This window comes from Phycodurus eques, chromosome 9 (genome assembly GCF_024500275.1).
Source record: "Phycodurus eques isolate BA_2022a chromosome 9, UOR_Pequ_1.1, whole genome shotgun sequence".
Classification (NCBI taxonomy): Eukaryota; Metazoa; Chordata; class Actinopteri; order Syngnathiformes; family Syngnathidae; genus Phycodurus; species Phycodurus eques.
The window spans coordinates 6,475,588-6,500,617 of NC_084533.1; the positions used below are offsets into that span (position 1 = coordinate 6,475,588).

Below are 25,030 nucleotides of genomic sequence, written 5' to 3' on the forward strand. Positions count from 1 at the left end.
GTGATTGTCATCTACTCAATAAATTGTCAATAGTTGTTATTGTATAGGTGCAAATGCAGATGCTAAAGTTATTTAGTCTGACAAGTCATATGCTGTAGTTTTCCATGATCCAACTATGAACTAAATATTAAAGCAGACATGAAATTACACCATTAGCATATGGCATAGTCCCATAAAATAACCAACATGCTGCCACAGTTATGTAACAATACTTAGCAAAACTATTGCTGGATGTTCCCACTTTCCTTACACAGTTGATGACCTGAGGAAGATGCTTGAAATAATCGCTTAAGCACACTTCATTTGCTGTATATGCTTTCCGCCTACGATAAATATGTCACATTGAAACTAGAGGATCACTGTACTGTACTATTTGCCCGCGGGCTTCCTCACCCATTTTATTAACTGCTGAGCCCAGACAATGCCAGATGTCAAGATCTACTGACTGACTCCTTTATTTCTGAACTGAAAAATCATGAACATGGACAGATTTGCCCTTAATTCAGTCTGTACAGGCATTGCAAAGGCATTCACGAAATGCTAACAAAAGTATCAACATTATAACACCATGTTGAAATAAACAAAAGTAACATTGGTATCAACAAAAGCACTAACACAACATGAGAGGTATCTAGGCAAGACCACCAATATCAAAGACCAATAAACGGTTGCCATGGCAATGATGGCAATGACAGAAAAGCACTTCTCCTTTTTATAGGTTGACCATATATTGGTTCTCAACAAAGGATGTTCATTCATTCATTCATTTGTTTTCTACTGCTTATGCTGTGCAGGGCCATTGGAGCTTATCCCATGACTTTGCAGGGTCCACCTTGGACTGGTCATATACAGTGTTGGAAAAGTTCATTTTCTACGTGAACTAGTTCAAAGTTCAATTCACGGTTCCAAAAATGAACTAATTTAGTTCATAGTTCATAATTTAAAATTTTGAATTAATTTCACTACTCCAAAAATTAACTAGTACAGAGCTGATGGGCTATTTATTATCCTCAAAATACTGACATGTCATTTCCCCATTGTTGCCATCCATTCAGTCCACACTAGTAGCAAGCTGCAGCTTTCACACTCCAATTTCAAAAACATGAGGAAAAGCTTGTTGCTTGAATGGTCTTTTTTTAAATGAGGAATTAAAACAAAAACAGGATTTCTGTCCTTAATGTGCAAACAAAAACTTGCAGCTGGGTGTGACAGGAACAATGGTGAAAGTACATTGATAACTTTGCATTCTTAGCAGCTCTGGCTAACTACAAGCCCAATTCCAATGTAGATGGAACATTGTGTTAAACATAAATAAAAACAGAATACAATGATTTGCAAATCATTTTCCACCTATGATTGGGTATAAAAGGAGCTTCCCTGAATTGCTCAGTCATTCACAAGCAAAGATGGGGCGAGGTTCACCTCTTTGTGAACGACTGCGTGAGAAAATAGTCGAACGGTTTAAGGACAATGTTCATAAATGTACAATTGCAAGGAATTTAGGGATTTCATCATCTACGATCCATAATATCATCAAAAGGTTCAGAGAATCTGGAGAAATAACAGCATGTAAGCGGCAAGGCCGAAAACCAACATTGAATGCCCTTGACCTTAGATCCCTCAGGTGGCCCTGCATCAAAACCCGACATCAATGTGTAAAGAATATCACCACATGGGCTCAGGAACACTCAGGAAACCAATGTCAGTAAATACAGTTCGGCGCTACATCCGTAAGTGCAACTTGAAACTCTACTATGCAAAGCAAAAGCCATTTATCAACAACACCCTGAAATGCCGCCGGCTTCTCTGGGCCCTCATCTAAGATGGACTGATGCAAAGTGGAAAAGTGTTCTGTGCTCCGATGAGTCCACATTTCAAATTCATCCATCCATCTTCTTTTTACCGCTTATCCACACGAGGGTAAGTCAACCTACCGCGCATGTTTTTGGGATGTGGACATTTCAAATTGTTTTTGGAAATTGTGGACGTCGTGTCCTCCGGGCCAGAGGAAAATAACCATCTGGACTGTTATGGACGCAAAGTTCAAAAGCCAGCATCTGTGATGGTATGGGGCTGTGTTAGTGTCAATGGCATGGGTAATTTACACATCTGTGAAGGCACCATTAATGCTGAAAGGTACATGCAGGTTTTGGAGAAACATATGCTGCCATCCAAGCAACGTCTTTTTCATGGATGCCCCTGCTTATTTCAGCAAGACAATGCCAAACCACATTCTGCACTTGTTACAACAGCGTGGCTTCAGCGTAAAAGAGTGTGCGTACTAGACTGGCCTGCCTGCAGTCCAGCCTGTCTCCCATTGAAAATGTGTGGCGCATTATGAAGCATAAAATACAACAACGGAGACCCCGGACTGTTGAACAGCTGAAGCTGTACATCAAGCAAGAATGGGAAATAATTCCACCTACAAAGCTTCAACAATTAGTGTCCTCAGTTCCAAAATGTTTATTGAATGTTAAAAGAAAAGGTGATGTAACACAGTGGTAAACATGACCCCGCCCCATCTTTTTTGGAACGTGTTGCAGCCTTAAAATTCTAAGTTAATGATTATTTGCTAAAAACAATAAAGTTTATCAGTTTGAACATTAAATATATTGTCTTTGTATTGCATTCAATTAAATATAGGTTGAATGTGATTTGCAAATCATTGTATTCTGTTTTTATTTGTGTTTAGCACAACGTCCCCACTTCATTGGAATTGGGGTTGTAGTAAAAAATCCATTCACACTCATCTTTGCACCTAATCGCAATTTAGACTTTTCAGTTCAACTGCATGTTGCTGTTATTTCGCTGTGAGACAGATGTGCAGGCCACATCCGACATTGTGTTCTCTAAAAAATGTTTGTTTTGTTTCATGTAGATTTAATTGTTTGGCCAAAAATGGCTTAAAATGATCTCTTTAAATGTGATTCTTTAATGACAGTATAGTTGCAAAAGGAGGTAGAGATGTAGATTGGGTTACAACATTATTAAAGTGCCTATAAAGTCATTTACGTTTTTTTTTTTCTAAATACATTAAATATGTTTGAAGGCAGCGGCATGGTGAGCAACTGGTAAGCATATCTGCCTCACAGTTCTGAGGACCCAGGTTCAAATCCGGCCTCGCTTGTGTGAAGTTTGCATGTTCCCCCCCATGCCTGCATGCATTTTCTCCAGGTACTCCGGTTTCCAACCAATTGAAAATTATAAAATACCCGTAGGTGTGAATGCGAATGTGAGTGCGAATGTTTTTTTGTTTCTCTGTCCCCTGCGATTGACTGGCGACCAGTTCAGGGCTTACACTTCTGTTTTACGATCATGTTTACCACCCAATTCAATTCAAAGCTGCTATTTTTAAGTTTAATACATTGCACATCTTTATAATTATTTGTACTGTATTTGTTCTCTCCTTCAGACACCACATTGCCAAGTGTACCTTCGGTTTAAATAAGTCTTTGAATAATAAATGCTTGAATAATTCATGACTTGGCTAAGGCTTTGTCGCCCCCACTTTTCTACCTCCTGGTACCTGGAGCCACAGCTGATAGTGGCACACACAGAAGAATGATAAACTACAACACGTTTATGTCACTCCTTTTGACTAGAGGCAGGAACAAATAAAGAGGGTCCATCCAGATATTCTCCCCTGATGCGGGCCGCATTGTCCTTTGTTGGTGCTTTAAATGAAGCTCCACACAAATGGACATTATCTCACCAGCTTGGGATTAGTTTGTGGGTGCATGTAGCTCTCGTATGCGCCTTTATACGTTTCACATTAACGGTTGACAATGGGTGTGAGTCTTAACGGTGTGGATTGTAACGAGAAAATGCTTGTCAGCTGAGCATAGAGCCATTGTGTGGTCCACTCATTTCAAAATCTATTTTTTTTCATTAAATAATAGTAAAAAAGTAAAAGACACATAATATATTCACAGAGTTAAATACTTCATTACTTAAGTTGTCAAACAGCATGCTCATTGTTGCAAAAAAATTTACTTTAATGTATGTGAGAGAAAGCAGAGCAAGTAATTTATTTTATGAGTGATCTTTATAAATGTTTTATCCATCGAAAAATATTTGTGTTGTGTTGTAATTGTTTAATTTCTTTGTATTTGTTTGATTGAACTTATTATTTATTTGTTATATCAGGTATTCAAACTTTTATACACAGTACCTCTGTTCTTGTCCCAGTTTATTATTTTTTTCTAATTCTTTCTATCAACAAACCTGATGGCAAGGCTATCGTAATTCTAATACATAATCTTGGTTGTCTAATTTAAAAATATAATAATAATAATAATAATAATAATAATAATAATAGGCTGCTCGGTGTACGACTGGTTAGCACACCAGCCTCACAGTTCTAAGTACCCGGGTTCAAATCTGGCCTCGCCTGTGTGGAGTTTGCATGTTCTCGTGCCCCTAGTGAGGATAAGCACTGTAGAAAATTGATGGATAGATAATAATAATGTTTTTGAGCTTCTGATGACAGAATGATATTCTTGATTTAAAACCTGTCCCTAGTTTTATTAACATAGTCATGCCGTCATTGCCCAATACATTACTGTATCCAGTGCTTTATACAAAAGCTATGCTCCTGAGAAAAAGTAGAACTTAGTATGAACGAAAGGACCCCAGACATCTGATTTTGTTTAGCTTTTGTTAATTCTGTAATGTGATGTTGTAATATGTTAATCTTTTAGAGTTTTTCATTAGGGCTAACCAAATGTGAAAAAATATATATTTTGGTTACAGTCATCATATTTGACCTCAGTGATTCTAAAAGTGTGGTAGTGTACGCAGGGTCCCCTCCAGTGATACACGAAAAAATATCACTGCCCAAATACATCTCAGTTGTATTTGATGCTGCATTTTATCTTTAAGAACTATCCATCCATCCATTTCCTGTACGGCTTCTCCTCACTAGGGTCGCGGGCGTGCTGGAGCCTATCCCAGCTATCATCGGGCGAGAGGCAGGGTACACCCTGAACTGGTCGCCAGCCAATCGCAGGGCACATATAAACAAAGAACCATTCATACTCATATTCACACCTATGGGCAATTTAGAGTCTTAAATTAACCTACCATGCATGTTTTGGGGATGTGGGAGGAAACCAGAGTACCCAGAGAAAACCCACGCAGGTATGGGGAAAACATGCAAATTGCACACGGGCGGGGCCAGGATTTGAACCCCGGTCCTCAGAACTGTGAGGCAGATGTGCTAACCAGTCGCACACCGTGCCGCTCTTTCAGAACTATTTGTTTGTAAACATTTATTAAGGGACCATTTGTATTTAACTTTCGTGCAATACTTTCGAATAAAAATTTTTTTCGTCCTTTTTAAAATGTTACTAGACTTTAGCGCAGCGCGAATGTATGTTTCTAATTTAAAAAAAAAATGCTTTTTAAAACCCAATGTTGAAAACATTGGCCTACTATATTACCATATTTTAATGTTGGTCATTATGATAGTACTTGAAGAGCTAAATTTTTTAAAGTGGTACTTAAGTGAGAAGTAAGACGTTTGAGAACCACTGGCACATAACAAATTCAAATAACAAACATAACACCTATTTGGATGTATCCATGGGCTCTGCATGGTACCAAAATGTCTCATTACCCTCTTTTTAGTGCGGACGACCGCTTTGATGCTACCTTCCACACCAACGTTCTGGTGAATGCGTCAGGTTACTGCCAGTACATCCCCCCTGGCATCTTGAAGAGCACCTGCTACATTGATGTACGTTGGTTCCCCTTCGATGTACAGAAGTGCGACTTGAAGTTTGGCTCCTGGACGCACAATGGCTGGCTACTGGACCTCCAGATGCTGGATGTGGACACGTCCACATACATACCCAATGGCGAGTGGGATCTTGTGGGTAAGTTGCTTTGTGTTCTTCTCGAGGAATAGAGAACAGGGCCAAGAGACAATATTTTACATTCAAACCCACAAGCAACTTAGAGTCTGCCATTAGTCTAAAATACATGAATTTGAGTGTTGAAGGAAACCAGAGTATCTGAATGGGTTTCTCGCAGAGGTGGATAGTAACGCGTTAGATTTACTGCGTTACATTTACTCAAGTAACATTTTCGATAAATTGTACTCGTCAGAGTGCACCGTACTTTTTACTTTTACTTGAGTATTTATGTGAAGAAGGATCGATACTTTTACTCTGTGACAATGATCGACATGCTGTTCGCTACTTTTATTTATCCATTCGTGCGTGTGCGCGTCTATTTTTAGTCTCCATCTTCAACTTCCGCATAGGGCGCCCGTTGCGCCAATCACTGTTATTTGACTCCAATTCATCAATCAGACGACACAAGGCAGTCACATGACCACACACGTAGCCTTCGCAAGCCGATCAAAATGACTCATTTTGGGGGACAAAAAAACAGCCGCGCGACCGTGTTTATTTTACAGACTCCAAAAAACAACAGCTTTATCATGCAGCTCTTAAACTGTGACTTCCCAAACTTTGATATTGCAGCCCACTTCTAACTTGAGAAAACACCTTGAGGTAACTTGCAGATGTTTCTATTGTTGTTTTGGCAGTGATGTGGCAAAATGACTTCATGAAGAAGCAGCAAACTGCTTCTTCATGAAGTCATTTAAGCAAATAAAGCAAATCATGTTTCTGTCGGGCCCAATGCATGTGTTGTTGGGTTTTGGAAATTGAAATGGTGGCAGGTCTGTGTCGACTTCCATATATTATTATTTTAGTATTTTATTTGATGTTCATGCGCTGATTAAAAAAATAAATAAAAACAAAAAATCGGAAGTTACTCACAAGTTACTCTTTACTTGAGTGTTTTTTTCATCGGGTACCTTCTTACTCTGACTTAAGTAAATATTTGGATGACTACTTTTTACTTTTACTTTAATCATATTATTCGAAAGTTACAGTACTCTTACTTGAGTACAATATTTGGCTACTTTACCCACCTCTGGTTTCTAGTGACCCTCAGTCCAGCACTTGAAATGTTCTGCTGTGAAGATACGGATGTTGAAGGGGTATGACTGTATTGAATTTCATTCCATTTCAGCTTACAGCAGTTTATATTTTGATATATAGTGTATTAATTTAACAACAATGCTCTCTACGGGAACCGTTTGGGCAGCAAAGTAACTGGGCCTGACTTGTTAAAGTAAAACAGTACATTTATCATGCCCATCCTTATAAGTGTCAGTGCTGAGCACCTGAACACTGTGCGAATAAGACAATCGTGAAAATACCACTGATAACTGATGACAAGATAAACTGTCAAAGCATCTTCGCACATTTATCCAAATGACTCTCTACCACTAAACTTCTCAACCCATTCATTTGTATACTATATACTAAAGTCATGCCAGTAATTTAGTAAGCCAAATGACAATTAGGGGCACATACCAGTTCAGGGTGTACCCCGCCTCTCCCCCAAAGATAGCTGGGATAGGCTCCAGCACGCCCGCAACTCTAGTGAGGATAAAGCGGTACGGGAAACGAATGACTGAATGTCACATTGGTCAAAACAATCGGAATTGACCTGCAGTATGAACATAGCCATCGTCAGTTTTGGAACATCACCCAAGTGGAGCCCAGCTGGGAGAGTGGATTCTCATGTTTGGGCCCTGAGGACGTATTGGCTAACTGGAGATGAGGATCGGAGGGGTTCAGGTGTCATTGCATAGAACTGTTTGACACACTGATGCATGTAGTATGTGAAAGAAGACAGACACGTCACCACCAGATTGATAGCTCTTCTATGATAATTTACAAAATGCTTCACTTCATTCCACTGTTTCACGATTCATGCCATTGCAAATAAATACAAAACCAAGGCTGTTGCAGTGCTGGCAATGTGATATAGTTCATAAATTGAGTGACCCATCTCTCCATTCATCCTTCTTCCATCCATATGGCTGTTTACACAGACAGATGGGATGATTGTTGTTACATTTTTTTGTGCCTGCATCTCCCTGTGTCCCTCAGGTGTCCCAGTAAAGCGCAATGAGCTGTACTATGACTGTTGCAAGGAGCCCTACCCTGACGTGACCTTCACAGTCACCATGCGCCGCAGAACGCTTTATTACGGCCTCAATTTGCTCATCCCCTGTGTGCTGATTTCTGGCTTGGCTCTGTTGGTCTTCCTGCTGCCAGCCGACTCAGGAGAAAAGATCTCTCTAGGTGAGAGGATGCACAGATGTGAACAATTAAGAATTTTAGATTTGGCCATGGCTTTGTAGATATAACCTTGACTTTTATGGGAAGGCTTTCTACAAGATTTAGGAGTGTGTCTGTGGGATGTTTTCTCCATATTTGTGAGGTGAGAGGACATTGATGTTGCACCGGTAAGCGTGTTTGTTGGTGTTGAGTGGCGCCCCCCCAAAGAATCCCACCCTGTGCGGCTGCCCATATCGGCCATTCCAGGAACCACCACTGGTCAAAATGCCTCTCCCCAAACTGTTTCCACATACTTCAAAGTATAAAAACAGGCAACAATAGTGTCAAGTCAAATCCCTGAATTAATCATCATATTTATATTTGTATTATACAGATTGTATTGGGTATGGTATTATGGAAAAACTGTTCATTATTCTTTTTGTATATATGTATACAAAATTTCAATTAATGTCAATTGCAGTATATTGTTCCTAAAATTCTTTTGATAAACTTCTCCAAGATACTTTCTAGAAACGTATTTCATATATTTGCAACTGTGACATATGCGAAGAAGTAATGGGATCAGACAATGGTAAGGTCAAGTATATTTAGGAAAAAAGGAAAAGAAAAGCTGCCACTTCAGCTGGAGCACAAAAAGCTCAAACATGGACTCGAAGCCATGAAACTTAATCAGCCTGAGTTAAGGAATCCAAGTGAATCAAGTTGTCTTTATTGTCTGTATATTTTGATGGTAAAGTCAAATTTATGAGAGGAAGGATATGGTTGTGAAATTTCAATTCTGGGTTACTATTTTGCCGAAACCTTTTGGAGCAGCAGAGCAACACGTGTTTCATAGAAGCAATACTGGGACAGAATGTTCAACTCCTGGCTGACGAAGAACATCTTAGGGCAATAAAAAGGCAGAATTTTGAGATAACGCTGCACATTTAGAACACGGAAATTAGCTTTGAGTTCATTTTTGCCGAAATCAAATGTCTTTAGAATGTGGGTCTCATTTCTTCCCTTTTTTATTGGAGAGCGGGGGGAAATGCTGACATGACTGTATTTTTCACAGCCACATTTTACCATGGAGCAAACATTCTCATGAATCATGTAGAGAGTCGTGAATACGTGCATGTAAAACCGTTCGGAATAATTGAATTTCTGAGAGGAGTTCTATCAGCCCCTTGGGATTTGATGGATAGCCACGTGTGGATGAGTTAACATGAGTTTGACAGATTTCAGGAGGGGTAAGGTTCCTTGAGCTTTCCACCTGACAAATTAATGTGGTTTTGAGATGATAATTGATTACGTCCATAAGTAGTTACAGGAATTGATTTCACACACCAGTGATCCCACTCACACTAATCGTTTTTGTAATGCTCTGCCTTGTTGTTGTTGTTTTTTTAAGGAATCACCGTGCTGCTTTCGCTAACTGTCTTCATGCTTCTGGTGGCTGAGATCATGCCGGCCACCTCTGACTCGGTTCCCCTCATCGGTGGGTTCTATTCATGTGTGTCATATTCCTACACAGAATCAGCCGTAAGAAGAGAACATGGCACACCCGAAAGTTGAATTATGCTATTGAGCGATTTATGTGAGAGCACGCGCTGTTGTGAAATGGCTCCGGCCATTAACGCAAAGTGGCTGTAATATTAATTCTGTGCATCAACACACCGACAATAACAACCATATCACGGTATCAAATTTACTGTCCCTGAAAACGTTTCTGCCAATATGATACATGTTATTCAATGCTTGCAAAATATGATCACCTGGAGAAGATTGATTTCGAAGGGTGATTCAGTTAGCATCGCCTGAGGGTGTCCATACATCATTCCCGCAGCCCCCCAAAGGGGTATTTTGGTACAATTGGGTGGCACGGATGAAAGCTCAGCACATTAATAAGACAAGAAATTCTTAAATATTCCTGCCTGAATATGAAAAGGGCAGGAAAGTGGTTGGGACATGCGCCTCACAGTTCTGAGGTTGTGGGTTCAAATCTGGGCCCTGGCCATCCTGTGTAGTGTTTGCATGTTTTCCCTCTGCCTGCGTGAGTATTCCGGTTTCCTCCCACATTCCAAAAAATATACATGCATCACCTTAGGTATGAATGGTCTTTTGTTTATACTGTATGTGCCCAGCGGCGTGGTGACCGATTGGGTAGCACATCTGCCTCACAGTTCTGAGGACAGGGGTTCAAATTCTGGTCCTGCCTGTGTGGGGTTTGCATGTTCTCCCCGTCCCTCCGTGGGTTTTCTCTGGGCACTCGGATTTCCTCCCACATCATGCGGGAGGAAACCGGAGGCAGACGCTCTCACCAGTCGGCATCCGAGCCGCCATAATAATTGTAATATTGTAGTAATTGTATTGGTTATAAGTTTAACACACACAGCCCAGACATTAAAAAAGAGTAGCTATATCCTCTCTTAGAAGCCCACCCAACTGAGTCATTCAGCTGCACTCACTGGCCACAACATTAGGTTGACCTGGATAATCGAACGAAATCCAATACAAGAGCGTTACCAGTATGTTTGGGGGGAAGTTACAGACCTTCCGTTTTTGACTGACAAACCTTTTTCGGGATTCCTAATAATGAGAGATTAGTCTGTAACAGGGAAGGTAACTGCATTTGAAAAGAACATAGAAGAGCATAATCTTAGTTAAAGCTCCTTATGGACATTTGGTTTAATTTCTAATCGGCACGGTGCATCCCTCAGTTGCATACAGCACCTTACTTATATTAGGTCAAACAAATGCACAACCCACAGACTATCCAGTCTACTTTTGATGGTATTTAATAAATACGTATTTTTTCTTTGTTGTGTATGTCTAACTACTAAAAAATCATAAATGACACTGTCTAGTAGCTGTTAAGTTAACAATATATTTATATACATAAATGGCTACCCAACCGAACATAGCATTGATGTATTTTAAATGACTGGAGGACTCAACTGTCCTCTTAATTAAAATGACTCATTGTGACCGAATGTGGCTGTTAATTATTTTCAACACTGCTGCCTGAAATAGGCTATACGCCTTTTATCATTAAATCTGAATCACCAGAGAGTATTTTTTTATAAGGGACCACTACCCAGTCCCTCAGTTACTTATTACTAGTTACTAATGGTTTGACCTAAGGGCAGGGTAGAATTTTCAATTAGACTAACATACTGTACATGTTTTGGGGATATGACAGGAAGCCGAAGTAAACCCATAGAAGCACAGGGAAGAACAACAAAATGCCACACAGGAATGCCGCAGCCCATATTCAAACTCCAAACCTCAGAACTGTCAGCCAGTTATTCTATCCACAAGCTCACTGTGCTTTTATTTGAACGATTTACTAAAAATACCCAAATAAAGCACTTGGAGCCTGATCGTGTGTGTTTTCCAGCTCAGTACTTCGCCAGCACAATGATGATAGTAGGAATGTCAGTGGTGGTGACTGTGATCGTCCTACAGTTTCACCATCATGACCCTCAGGGAGGCAAGATGCCCAAGTGGGTAAGTGATGGAAGTCTTTTTTTAATCGAGAAACATGATCCCATTAGGGAGAGGGCTCTCAGGTATAGCAAATGGCACTGCCATTCTTGTTTTCCGATATGTATGTTGTATTTTATAAATAGTGGCGATAAATCTGGGAAATTATTGTTGTATATATAAAATGATGTATGTCATGTTTTGAAAGGGAAAAAAACAAGCTTTTGATTTTATTGATCACTCATCAATATCTGATAAGATGTATTGCACATCCATGGGTGAACAGCTAAATGGATAATATAAAACAATTTATTCAGATAAATAATGTGGCATCAATTACAGAGTACCACAAGGATCAGTTCTTGGACCCAAACTGTTTATGTTGTACATGAATGAACTGGTAATTGGAACTAAGCTGCTCGGGACTATCTTATTTGCTGATGATACATTGTTTTACCCAGGATCAAAAATAATAAGTAATGCAAGTGGTAAATTAAGAGTTGGAAAAGGTTAAAAAGAGGCTTGATATTAATAGACTGTCACTCAATCTCAAAAAGACAAATATTATATTTCACGAATAAAGAATATCTTACCTGGAAGTGACAATTATACAAAAGGAAAATGAGCAAAAGCCACCTTGGTACAGTATTACATAAAGTAAAATTTACACTAAACAAATATACAGTGCCTTGTAAAAATTTGGGGATCATCATGCAAAGCTTATGTACTGTACAACCTTTAATTTACAGAAAGCGCTTTAAAAAATCATTAGTAACAGTCGCGACAGAACTTTCACTAAGCTATAAGGTACTGAAATTGAATGATTTAGTTGATTTTGAATCATTACAAACAATTTATCAGGCAAGTAATAGCTTACCAATAAATACTTAATAAAGTTTGAAAAAAATAGTAAGCAACATTTGAAAGGTACAGAAGTCTTTAAAATACCAAGATTTAGAAACAAAGTGTTTGAACAATCCGAAACAATCATTATATCAAAAAAACGTCAAGCTCAATGGATAGATTTAAACAGGTAACTAAATCAAGAGTACAAAATAATAAATATTTAATTAAGACAATGAAATACAGAACAGGTTGAAAAACATTTAGATTACTTTGGTAACTTATTGGAATAGGGAGGCTAAGAGGGAGATTCAAATGTGAAATGTAATTATTTTTCTGTAAAAATGGTAAAAGAAATTTCTCTGCTCCCTTTCATAAGAATTTCGTGTTTTCATGTAAACATATGTCTGCTTTTTTTTCTTTAATGTAATGGGGGAAAAAGGTTTACGTGGAATAGCTAGTTAAATTTTTTTGAGGTAATAGTTGCAGGACCCAAGCACAGGGAAGCAGGGAGACAAGGTAGGAATGCAGGAATCTGAAAAACGGAGTTTTAAATAAACAAGCAAAAAAAGGCTAACAAGGATCATGGCGACAAAAGGCTAAACTAACTAAGTCCATAAACTCTAAACACAAAGTAACAAATGAAACAAAAAAAACTAACCACTACAAACACAGCACTAAGGAGACATGACGTGACGACAGATGACATATGATGAGCCAAACAAGGCTGAAAGAAACCAGGGAAGTAAATACAAGCAAACTGACGAAACAAAGAGGAACGCCTGGACATGACACGAGTGACTGGAGGGAGCTAATTGGTTGACACAAGGTAGGCCTGACGAGAACAGGTGGAAACGAAACTAATGAGCATGACAAGACATTAACATGGGTCACAAGAAAACAAGCCATAACATGAAACAAAAACTAAGTAATCTAAACCACAGAAACACAGATCGTGACATGGACGTGTCCAAACGAAGAAATAAAGAATATGTTATATAAAATATTATTCAGGCGGCACGGTGGATGACTGGTTAGAGCGTCACCCGGGTCCTCAGTTCTGAGGACCCGGGTTCAATCCCCGGCCCCGCCTGTGTGGAGTTTGCATGTTCTCCCCGTGCCTGCGTGGGTTTTCTCCGGGCACTGCGGTTTCCTCCCACAGCCCAAAAACATGCATTAATTGGAGACTCTAAATTGCCCGTAGGCATGACTGTGAGCGAATGGTTGTTTGTTTCTATGTGCCCTGCGATTGGCTGGCAACCAGTTCAGGATGTACCCCTCCTCCTGCCCGATGACAGCTGGGATAGGCTCCAGCACGCCCGCGAACCCTAGTGAGGAGAAGCGGCTCGGAAAATGGATGGATGGAAAATATTATTCAAGCTTCATTTATGTCAGCTCATTACAAAAGCTAGCAAGATAAAATGTTTTCATTTTCATTTAGCCATACAATTTTTACTCGCATGCACCAGTCAGATGCTGCTTAGTGAAAATTAACTTATTTTTGTTAGGTTTTCAGCACTTTTACTACTCTTATTATTTAAACAAGGTACAGGTGATGGACTGTTGTTGTTTAAAGAAAATGAATGAGATAACAAAATGTCCACAGGAAATGTAAACAATAATCTGTGAATGCCCATCACATGTTCAGGTCCGGGTGGTCCTGTTGAACTGGTGTGCTTGGTTTCTGCGTATGAAGCAACCTGGCGATGAGCGCAGGCGTCCCGGCTACAAGCACCGCCATACTACCCAGCACCGCTCCAGCACCAATTCTATTGAGATGGGCGCCATTCCAAGTCTCTCCATTCCAGTCTCCCAAACTTCCTGCCCACCATGCACCTCTGGCACCTCCAATGGTTCCATGAGCCTCTATTTTAGCAGCTACCACCCAGTGGAGAGTCCGTACTGCCCGCCTTCCAGCGACTCTGGCGTAGCACTGGGTGGTAGCGTTCACTGCTCCCCCGGAGACGAGGCTGAGCCCCCTGGTGTTTTGGGAATGAGTGCAGGTATGGGAGTCAGGATGCCACCGCCAGAGATTCAGCGTATCTTAGAGGAGGTGACCTACATTGCACAGCGCTTCCGGGACCAGGATGAGGCTGAGGCCATTAGCAGTGAGTGGAAGTTTGCAGCAGCGGTGGTGGACCGTCTGTGCCTGGTGGCCTTCTCGCTCTTTTCCATCATTTGCACCTTCACCATCCTTATGTCAGCGCCCAACTTCATAGAGGCTGTCTCCAAGGACTTCACATAGCTGGACGCAGAAGAAGAAAAAAATCATTTATATCGCTAAGTGGGCAGATATTGACAATAATGCTTATTATTTTTTTCCCTATGTAAATATAATCAGCTTTTGCTAACGTCTATGTGCAAACACAAATTTGTGCAAACACTTTGTGCATCCAAGCTCACTTGCTAAATCATAGAACACTGTTTACATACAGTGGATATAAAAAGTCTACACACACACACACACCCCTGTTCAAACCCCAGGTTTTTGTGATATAGAAAACTCTGACCAAGATAAATCATTTCAAAACCCTTTACATTGTTAATGTGACGTATAACTGGTGCAATTTATTTGAATATATATATATATATACATTTTTTTTTTTTTTTCTTCTTCCAAGAGGGGAAGCAAAATTAGACAGCTAAAATCAGTGGTCGTACAAGTCTGCACACCCTCTAGCTTTTATATTAATGGAGAGATGTTCACATTGAAAAGAATAACTACTGCTACTAAGATTGGGACATTTCACATCCGAGTCTTTTTATTTGGAATGATCACATTTGTACTGTATTAAAATCTCTCATGAGCATTTAGTGTATTGTGCAAAAATGCTTTGTGCTGACTGGTTGGAATGGACCAATATCACAGATACATTCAAACGTATTTAATTGTGCTTTATTTTTCACATCCCTTAACCGTTTGGTTGGGGAAAAAAAGGTATAAGGTAAGGTACTATTAAAATAGTTAAAAGATGCTTTTAATAAAATGTTCATTGATGATGAAGGCTTATGTGACTTTTGACAATCTGTTCTCATGGGAATTTAGTAAGATTTGTAAGAAATGTAATGCACTGTAATTAATACAAAACTAATTACAATAAATATTTAGGGGGGTTTAATATGCCCTTCGCCTAACCACACAACACTAACGCTTTGAAATTAGGACCAATAATAGCACGTCGGCCATATCTGTGGCATATGTTGCGGCAAGATTGTTTTTGGAGTGTGTTGCTTTGTACTGTACACATGCAGGCAGTTTCAATGCTCATTTTGCTGGAAATTAGTCAAGTTCAAACTAAATAAAGTACTTAACTTTTGGTACGATATTCCAACTAAATTCTCATGACAACACGTTACACCCTCAGACATCAAGGATAATCGCAAAAGATTGGAGGATATGAGCAGACTTCAAAATCATTACCTCACATGACTGCAAAATACTGAACATTTATTGAAGGTGTGTTTAATGAAGAGAGTCAATTAACTAATGTACAGTACATAACAATTGTCTTTAGTTTTCATCTTTGTTGTATTGATGGTCCTTTTCCTCAAATGTCCTTTCAAGTGTGAATTTTCACTCTTCACCATAATAAAATTATATTTATTCTCTGTGTAACTGTCTTTATTTAGATCCTTGAGGTGTTAATCAATAAAAGTATAACAGAGGAAATATCCATCGTTTTTTAATTTTGCCCCGACCGAGCTTTATTTCTTCAGTAAGTGACCTGACAGAAAAGTGCAACATTTTGCTGTGCCTCTCCAAATACTAATAACCCTATCCTGCAATAATGAAAAATTTGATTACAGACCATTTTAAAGCTTCTTAGATTAAAAAAATAAATAAACAAGCACCATGTTTCTATACTCTATGTAAAGATGACAAACCACATTAGCTTCCGTGAGCCTGGCCATTTTAGACATGCCAAGAAAAAGAAGCTCAACAAATCTAACATGCCACATTATATAAGAAAAAGTGATCCGCCAATTAAATTCTACAATGTTTGCTTCTTTTAGATTGTGTTAATCTTGTGTGAGATTAGATGAGACCAAAATGGGAATGGGAGACAAAGTAAAACAGACCACAAATAATATGAGAATGTGGTGTGTGCTTTTTTTTTTTATTTTATTGTCCATCCATCCATTGTGAATTCCCAAATAAGAACAGATTTTTGATGGCTAGTATAATGCATTATTTGTTACTGTTCTAATTGTTGACTTTTGCCTCTTGCATAGTATCACGATTAAAACAATTTAATAGGCTTAGCTAAATTGGACATCCATCCATCTATCCATTTTTTACCGCTTATCACGGTCGCGGGGGCAGTAGCTTTAGCAGGGACGCCCAGACTTCCCTCACCCCAGACGTAGTCTCTCCAGCGTGTCCTGCGTCTCCAGCGTGTCCTGGGTCTCCTCCCGGTGGGACGTGCCCGGAACACCTCACCAGGGGGGCGTCCGGGAGGCATCCGAATCAGATGCCCCAGCCACCTCATCTGGCTCCACTTGATGTGGAGGAGCAGCAGTTCTACTCTGAGATCCTCCCGGATGACCGAGCGTCTCACCTTATCTCTAAGGGAGAGCCCTTACATCCTGTGGAGGAATCTCATTTCGGCCGCTTGTATCCGGGATCTTGTTCTTTTAGTCACGACCCACAGCTCGTGACCATAGGTGAGGGTAGGAACGTAGATCGACCCTAAAATTGAGAGCGACGCCTTTCGGCTTAGCTCCTTCTTTACCACAACGGACCGATACAAAGTCCGCATCACTGCGGACGCTGCACCGATCCGCCTGTCGATCTCCCATTCCATTCTCCCCTCACTTGTGAACAAGACCCCAAGATACTTGAACTCCTCCACTTGGGGCAGAATCTCATCCCCGATCTGGAGAGGGCATGCCACCCTTTTCCGACTTAGGACCATGGTCTCAGATTTGGAGGTGCTGTTTCTCATCCCAGCCGCTTCACACTCGGCTGCGAACCGCTCCAGTGAGAGTTGGAGATCACGGCTAGCTACTGCCCCCGCGACCCGACCTCGGCTAAGCGGAAGAAAATGGATGGATGGATGAACTGGAACAGAGATTCTGAGCCATTCACATCAGTGTTCTTCTAGATAACAGGATACACACTCTCACAAAGACACTCCAAACCCCTACAGAAAGCCTTCACAGAAGAGTGGTAGTTGGGCTCCCAAATTGCAAAAGTTAGTCTCCGCCCATTCCAACAACTTCTTCAAACATTGCTCAGACACTGCAGGGGGTGGACTGCGATTCTGGAAAATTAGAATTTTCTGGGAATGAACATTTCTTTAATAATGGGCTACTGGCCTTGGGGGAGGGCTACCCTTTTCTGTGTGTGTATGTGTGTGTGTGTCTGTGTGTGCGTGCGTATGTGCGTGTATGTGCATGTGCGTGTGTCATCTGGGTTCACTTTAGGTCGATAAGACAGACATTCTCTGAAAATAATTATTCCTTTAGATAAAGCTTTGGGCTGGCTCAGCGTCAGCCTTATGCATTTATATGGCATCTTCAGTACTGTATGCCTGCCAATATGAACCATATGTAAAGCACCCTCGTACATGTCAATTCGGTGTTACATAAAACGGGGTCAAGGACTGTTCTGCCACTTTTATTGAATAACTAAATGTAATGATATATCAATAACATGTTTAACGTACAGTATATGTTTCCCATCCCACAACCTTACAAGATTTTAACTGCACCAACACAGGATTGATGAGTTTACAGTCCCATGGACAGCTTGACAGTTTTTTCCTTTTCTTTAAAATAGAGGAGATACCGTTGTTTGTGGTGAATGTTCCAAGAATTTCTGTACCCTACTGAATGAAAATAATTGTTGATCTTTGATTGATACAGTACTACCACATCAGTGAAGCATGGTGGTAGTAGTGGCATGGACGTGTACAGTATGGCTGCCAATGGATCTGGTTTCCTTGTATTTATTGATGATGTGACTGCTAATAAAAGCATCAGGATGAATTCTGAAGTGTTCCGGGGAATATTATCTGGTCATATTCAACCAGAAGATTAAGAAGTCATTGGATGGCACTTGACAGTGCAGATGGACAGTGACCCAAAGCATACCACGAAAGCAACCAAAGTGTTTTTTAAGGCAAACAGGTGGAATAGCCAAGGCAATCGCCGGACCTGAATTCGATTGAGCATGCATTTCATTTGCAGAGGACAAATTGAAGGGAAAATGCCCCAAGAAAAGGAAGGAACTCAAGACAGTTGTAGTAGAGGCCTGGCATAACATCACAAATGAAATCTAGCATCTGGTGATGTCTATCTGTTCCAGACTTCAGGCTGTAATTGACTACAGAGGATTTGCAACTAAGTATTAAAAACTGAAAGTCTGATTTATGATTGTTAATTTCTCCCATTACCTAAAAAAATGGGAGGCACAAACTCTGTGCAGTACAAACTGTTGTAATTCCTTCACCATTCACCTGATTTGGATGTAAATACTCTCAAATTAAAGCTAAAGGTCTGCAGTCGAAGCACATCTTGTTTGTTTCATTTCGAATCTATTGTGGTGGTGTCTTGATTCAAAAAGATGAGAATTGTGTTGATGTCCCAATATTTATGGGCCTGGCTGTATGGTGCATGGAGTAGGCATTTATTAGCAATAGTGGAAAAAATATATGTACAGTAGGCTATACATTATGCGGCATATAAAATATTTATTATATTTAGTATGTAATGCTTTTAAACATCATTATTTGCCCTTGTAAGCTAAACTGCTGATTCCCCTTTGCAACAATTTGGGTGGTTGTTGGCCATTAAGTACTGGCACCATGCACACAATTAGCTTTGTGCTATATCAGAATCAGAATCACAATCAAGTATGTCCAAAAAAATGTGGAGGGTCCGAGAGGATTTTCCACGCTCTTGTCTTAGTTCTGGCAGCGTGCAAGTCCTTAAGGGTGGGTAGGGGGGTACCGACAATCCTTTCAGCAGTTTTGATTGTCCATTGCAGTCGGAGTTTTTCCTTTTTTTGTAGCAGCACCAAACCAGACTGTGATGGAAGAACACAGGACTGATTCGATGACCTCAGCAGCTCATGTGGTAGGCCGTGCTTTCTCAGAAGCCGCAGGAAGTACATCCTCTGCTGGGCCTTTTTGAGGACGGAGTTGATGTTGATCGCCCACTTCAGGTCCTGAGAGACTGTAATTCCCAGGAACTTGAAGGTCTCGACGGTTGACACAAGGCAGCTGGACAGCGTGAGGGGCAGCTGTGGCGAAGGATGCCTCCTGAAGTCCACGATCATCTCTACAGTCTTGAGCGTGTTCAGCTCCAGGTTGTGTCGGCCGCACCACAGCTCCAGCCGCTCCGCTTCTTGTCGATATGCAGACTCGTCACCGTCCTTGATGAGGCCTATGACAGTGGTGTCATCTGCAAACTTCAGGAGTTTGACAGCCGGGTGCGTTGAGGTGCAGTCGTTCGTGTAGAGAGAGAAGAGCAGCGGAGAGAGGACACAGCCCCAGTGCTGATGCTGCGTGTGGATGAGGTGGCCTCCCCCAGCCTCATCTGCTGTGTCCTGCCCATCAGGAAGCTGTAAATCCACTGGCAGATGGCAGGTGAGACGCTGAGCTGGAGAAGCTTGGAGGAAAGGAGTTCAGGGATGATGGTGTTGAATGCTGAGCTGAAGTCCAGGAACAGGATCCTCGCGCAAGTCCCTGCACTGTCGAGGTGTTCTAGGATGAAGTGCAGTCCCATGTTGACTGCATCATCCGCAGACCTGTTTGCTCGGTAGGCAAACTGCAGGGGGTCCAGCAGGGTGCCTGTGACGCTCTTGAGGTGGTCCAGCATGAGACGTTCAAAGGACTTCATGACCACAGATGTCAAGGTGACAGGCCTGTAGTCATTTAGACCCGAGATTTTTGGGGACTGGAATGATGGTGGAGCGTTTGAAACAGGATGGTACTTCACACAGTTCCAGAGATCTGTATGTATTATATTTGGATAAGACCGCAGCAGACATTAGTTACTGACATCATTAAAAAAATAAAAAGCCTTAAATGGAAATGGGCTGGCCATGTTGCCCAAAGACCTGACGAAAGGTGGACCACAGAAACTATCAATTGGATACCACTGGCGACAAAGCGGCCACGGCGAAGACCGAAAAGTAGATGGACAGATGAAATCATTAAACACACCGGAATAAACTGGCAACAAATTGCTAACTGCCGTAGTAGTAGGAAACGTGAAGAAGAGGCCTTCATCCTGCAGTGGATAGAAAATGGCTGATGATGAAGAAATATATGAAAAACAGAACCTCAAATCCAGGCCCAAACCATCACACACACTCAGTTATTGCTGACCAGCTGAACACATTTGTCATCATGAGATACGTTGACTTTCATAGCCTTGTAATTACTCAAAAAAACGGGAATTAGATAGACGCCTCCTGGCCCATTACACGTGATGTGATCACTGGGGAACAATTTGAAAACAAAATTCTGTTGAGTTAGATTTTTATGCTGATTAAAACTAAAATTGGCATGCTGATTCCAAAATTGCACTCAGTTATTTTCTAGTACGTCAAGTTTACCCTCCAGATAAGCAAAATTCCACTGATTAGCTGTAGTAAGACTTGCCAGCTGATTACAATTGGACTCATCGACAGCTACGTGGTAACTTGTTTGGGCAGTCCCAATTGAGACAGTGCGGTGAGAGGTGTGTGCAGCTCCCAATAAAAGCTGAGGTGAAAATCCTAGTCAAATTTAAAACTGTACGGCTTCAGGCGGGCAGCACGGTGACTGACTGGTTAACGCGTCTGCCTCACAGTTCTGAGGACCCGGGTTCAAATCCGGCCTCGCTTGTGTGGAGTTTGCATGTTCTCCCCGTACCTGCAGGGATTTTTTCTGGGTACTCCGGTTCCCTCCTACATTCCAAAATCATGCATGGTAGGTTTATTGAAGACTCTAAATTGCCCGTAGGTGTGAATGTGAGTGTGAATGGTTGTTTGTTTGTATGTGCCCTGCGATTGGCTGGCGACCAGTTCAGGGTTGACCCCGCCTCTCGCCAAGAGTTAGCTGGGATAGGCTCCAGCATGCCCGTGACCCGAGTGAGGATAAGCGGTACGGAAGATGAATGAATGAATGGCTTTAGGGGTGTTTGACATTATTTTTGGATTTGTGATGGTAGGAATGTGTGTTTTTTGACTGGATCCACCCATTTGAATGATTCCGATGCCTTGTATATTTCGTGCCAGTCCCAAGGCCCTCTTGTTCCACTCACTTCCTGGGGTGGGGGGAGGGGGGAAGGGTGCGACACTTGTCAGATCCTCAGGGCCAAGTAGTCTCTTACCCTCACTTATCCTGTATTGCTCGTAGCCCTACTGTTTTGTTTTGTTTTTTTATGTTTGCCTGCTAAAGTTTGGATTTAGTTTGTTGCGTTTGTTTGTGTCTTCAAATGCCAGACTTTGTTGCAGTGAGGTTGGCTTTTGCGGCGATGCTTGACTGGGATACACAAATGGAAAGCCATTAAATTAAACATGTCATGCACGCCTCTTAAAGAACAGTATGTGATTTGAAGAGTCATTAACTTGCATTATAGATAAATACATAATAGCCTTGTAATTAGGAGTCATCACATTTGGCATGTCTGTGGCTTTCTGACCCCTACTCTATGTGCCACTGCCTTTGTGCTTCATACACAAACTTTTAGATGTATTCAATGACTAGTTAGAGGCCATATCAATCTGCACTTTATTTGTGATCACATCTCTGCTGATTTCATTATCCTATTCCCACTGTAAGTCACAGGCTCTTCAAATTGTCATCAATCCTTCCTCCCCCACTTCACTTACGGCGCCCCTGACCGCGGTTAAAGGAGAACTTTGTTGACATGCTGTACCAGACACAATTTGTTGAAATCTTTGAGACCTTTTTGGGCTTTCCTCTGACCCACATCCTAATAATTCATTGAGCTGTTATTTCATTAATTCCCTCATGACATATTTATTGTTGTCATAAACTATGGTTCCTTTCAGTAAAGCAGGAAAGCTGGAAAGCTAATGTGATGCATCACCAAATGAAAGAGCACTACTGAGGTCGGCTAGACTGGCCTGAGTTTCACTGGAGAACATGGGCGTCGCTAGGTTTTGAGGTATGGGGTGCCTTAGCCCCCACACAAACGTTTTGTCGATGCGGCCCAAAACCATAATCGCCAAAAACACATACTACCTAATCATTTTGGGGGGTTTGAGAAGTTTTAGGGGGGCTGAACCCCCCTTAAAATAGGCCTCCCGACACCCCTGCTGCGGAGTACTGGACCTAGCTCAGCTCTACTTGCATCAGTTGTTCACTTCAAAATAATACATAGCAGTAAACCTTGAAAAACATCCATTGAATGCTTAAATCAAATCAAGGCCAGCTAACACCAACAAGAAGAATGTAGGTCTCATGTATTTACAGACGAGGAGACAAATTGTATCTGAACAGAAACTCAGGGTAGAAAGAAACCGGACCCTTGTAGCCAAGTGGAGACTGTGGAGTATAATACTGCCGCATACAACGCAAAGCACAGCAACAGGTTAAGCTAAAGTTAGTATGTGTGATTACTTTAGTTGTCTCTCTCTGTGTATCCTCAAAAGTAACAATCACAAGGTGATCGGCTGGTATCTTTTTTATGTCACGTGCATGGCACCGGCTCGACAAGGTGGAACGACGGCTGACTAACTACTACAAACATTACCCAGTAGTACCTGGTAGTACCCGATTTTGCCAATAGAAAAGCTTCAACAGAGAGTCAAATAGAGAGGCAATGATTAATCAATTAATCAAGAACTGATTAATCAAATTAAATCAATCAATCAATTAAATCAATTATGAAGTTAATCTATTATGATTTTTGATACCCGCTTAATCGTTTAGAGATGTGAACTTAAAATTGTCCAAATCCTCAGAATTCCAGCCCCTCAACAGTAAATATTAATAATTGAATTTATTTGAATAATAACGCTGTAAATAATAATTATAGTTATGAAGATAATAGACTGGTTATATTTGTGTTTCATTAAAATAAAAGATTTACAAACATCTTCTTTTACTTTGGAAAACAATTATCAACATTATTGCCACCTTCATGACCAAACTGGTAACTGAATCATAATCAATTTACACTGAACAAAAATACAAATGCAACACTTTTTTTTTGCTCCCATTTTTCATGAGCTGGACTCCAAGGTGGCGGCACGGTGGGCGACTGGTTAGAGCATCAGCATCACAGTTCTGAGGAATTGAATTCCTCAGAACTGAATTGAATGTGAATTGAATGTTCATTTCTCTACCGTAAGCCGTCTCCAAAGGTGTTTCAGACAATTTGGCAGTACATCCAACCGGCCTCACAACTGCAGACCACATGTAACCACACTAGCCCAGGACCTCCACATCCAGCATGTTCACCTCCAAGATCGTCTGAGACAGCTGCTGCACAAACTGTCAGAAACCGTCTCAGGGAAGCACATCTGCATGCTCGTCGTCCTCATCGGGGTCTCGACCTGACTGCAGTTTGTCATCGTAACCGACTTGAGTGGGCGAATGCTCACATTCGATGGCGTCTGGCACGTTGGAGAGGCCTTTTTCTTCACGGATGAATCCCAGTTTTCACTGTTGTTGGCGTATGTTATGGGCAATGAACACAGGTGCATTTTATTGATGGCATTTTAAATGCACAGAGATACCGTGATGAGATCCTGAGGCCCATTGTTGTGCTATTCATCCGCCACCATCACCTCTTGTTGTAGCATGATAATGCACGGCCCCATGTTGCAAGGATCTCTACACAATTCCTGAAAGCTGAAAACAACCCAGTTCTTGCATGGCCAACATACTCCCCGGACATGTACACATTGAGCATGTTTGGGATTCTCTGGATCGGCGTGTTCCAGTTCTTGCCAATATCCAGAAACTTCGCGCAGCCATTGAGGAGGAGTGGACCAACATTCCACAGGCCACAATCAACAACCTGATCAACTATGCGAAGGAGATGTGTTGTACTGCGTGAGGCAAATGGTGGTCACACCAGATACTGACTGGTTTTATGACCCCCATGCTCCCACAATAAAGCAATACTGCAAATTTTAGGAGGCACTTCGGGAGTATGGGGTACCAAACCACCTGATACGGGCTGTTCGGTCCCTGTACGATCCGAGTCAGAGTTTGGTCTGCATTGCCGGCAGTAAGTTGGACTCGTTTCCAGTGAGGGTTGGACTCCGCCAAGGCTGCCCTTTGTCACCGATTCTGTTCATAACCTTTATGGACAGAATTTCTAGGTGCAGCCGAGGCATAGAGGGGGTCCGGTTTGGTGGCCTCAGAATTGCATCTCTGCTTTTTGCAGATGATGCGGTTCTGTTGGCTTCATCAAACCGTGATCTCCAACTCTCACTGGAGCAGTTCACAGCCGAATGTGAAGCGGCTGGGATGAAAATCAGCACCTCCAAATCTGAGACCTTGGTCCTCATTCGGATAAGGGTGGAGTCCCCTCTCCGGGTCGCGGATGAGATCCTGCCCCAAGTGGAGGAGTTCAAGTATCTTGGG

At 41.4% G+C, this 25,030-nt stretch overlaps 1 protein-coding gene across 2 annotated transcripts in view; it reads left to right on the top strand.

Annotated features, from left to right (window-relative positions):
- Positions 1-16,100, top strand: part of LOC133407392 (neuronal acetylcholine receptor subunit alpha-7-like) — a 44,172-nt gene extending 28,072 nt beyond the window's left edge. Inside the window, exons 5-10 of one of the 2 annotated variants that reach the window (XM_061685225.1) lie at positions 5,629-5,671; positions 5,765-5,876; positions 7,974-8,168; positions 9,556-9,642; positions 11,545-11,654; positions 14,122-16,100. In XM_061685225.1, coding sequence (XP_061541209.1) covers positions 5,629-5,671; positions 5,765-5,876; positions 7,974-8,168; positions 9,556-9,642; positions 11,545-11,654; positions 14,122-14,718 — 1,144 coding nt within the window. In that variant the 3' untranslated portion in view covers positions 14,719-16,100. Of the gene's footprint in view, positions 1-5,628; positions 5,877-7,973; positions 8,169-9,555; positions 9,643-11,544; positions 11,655-14,121 lie in introns of both variants that reach the window. The other variant, XM_061685223.1, reaches the window with a different exon arrangement.
- Positions 16,101-25,030: the final 8,930 nt, after the last annotated feature.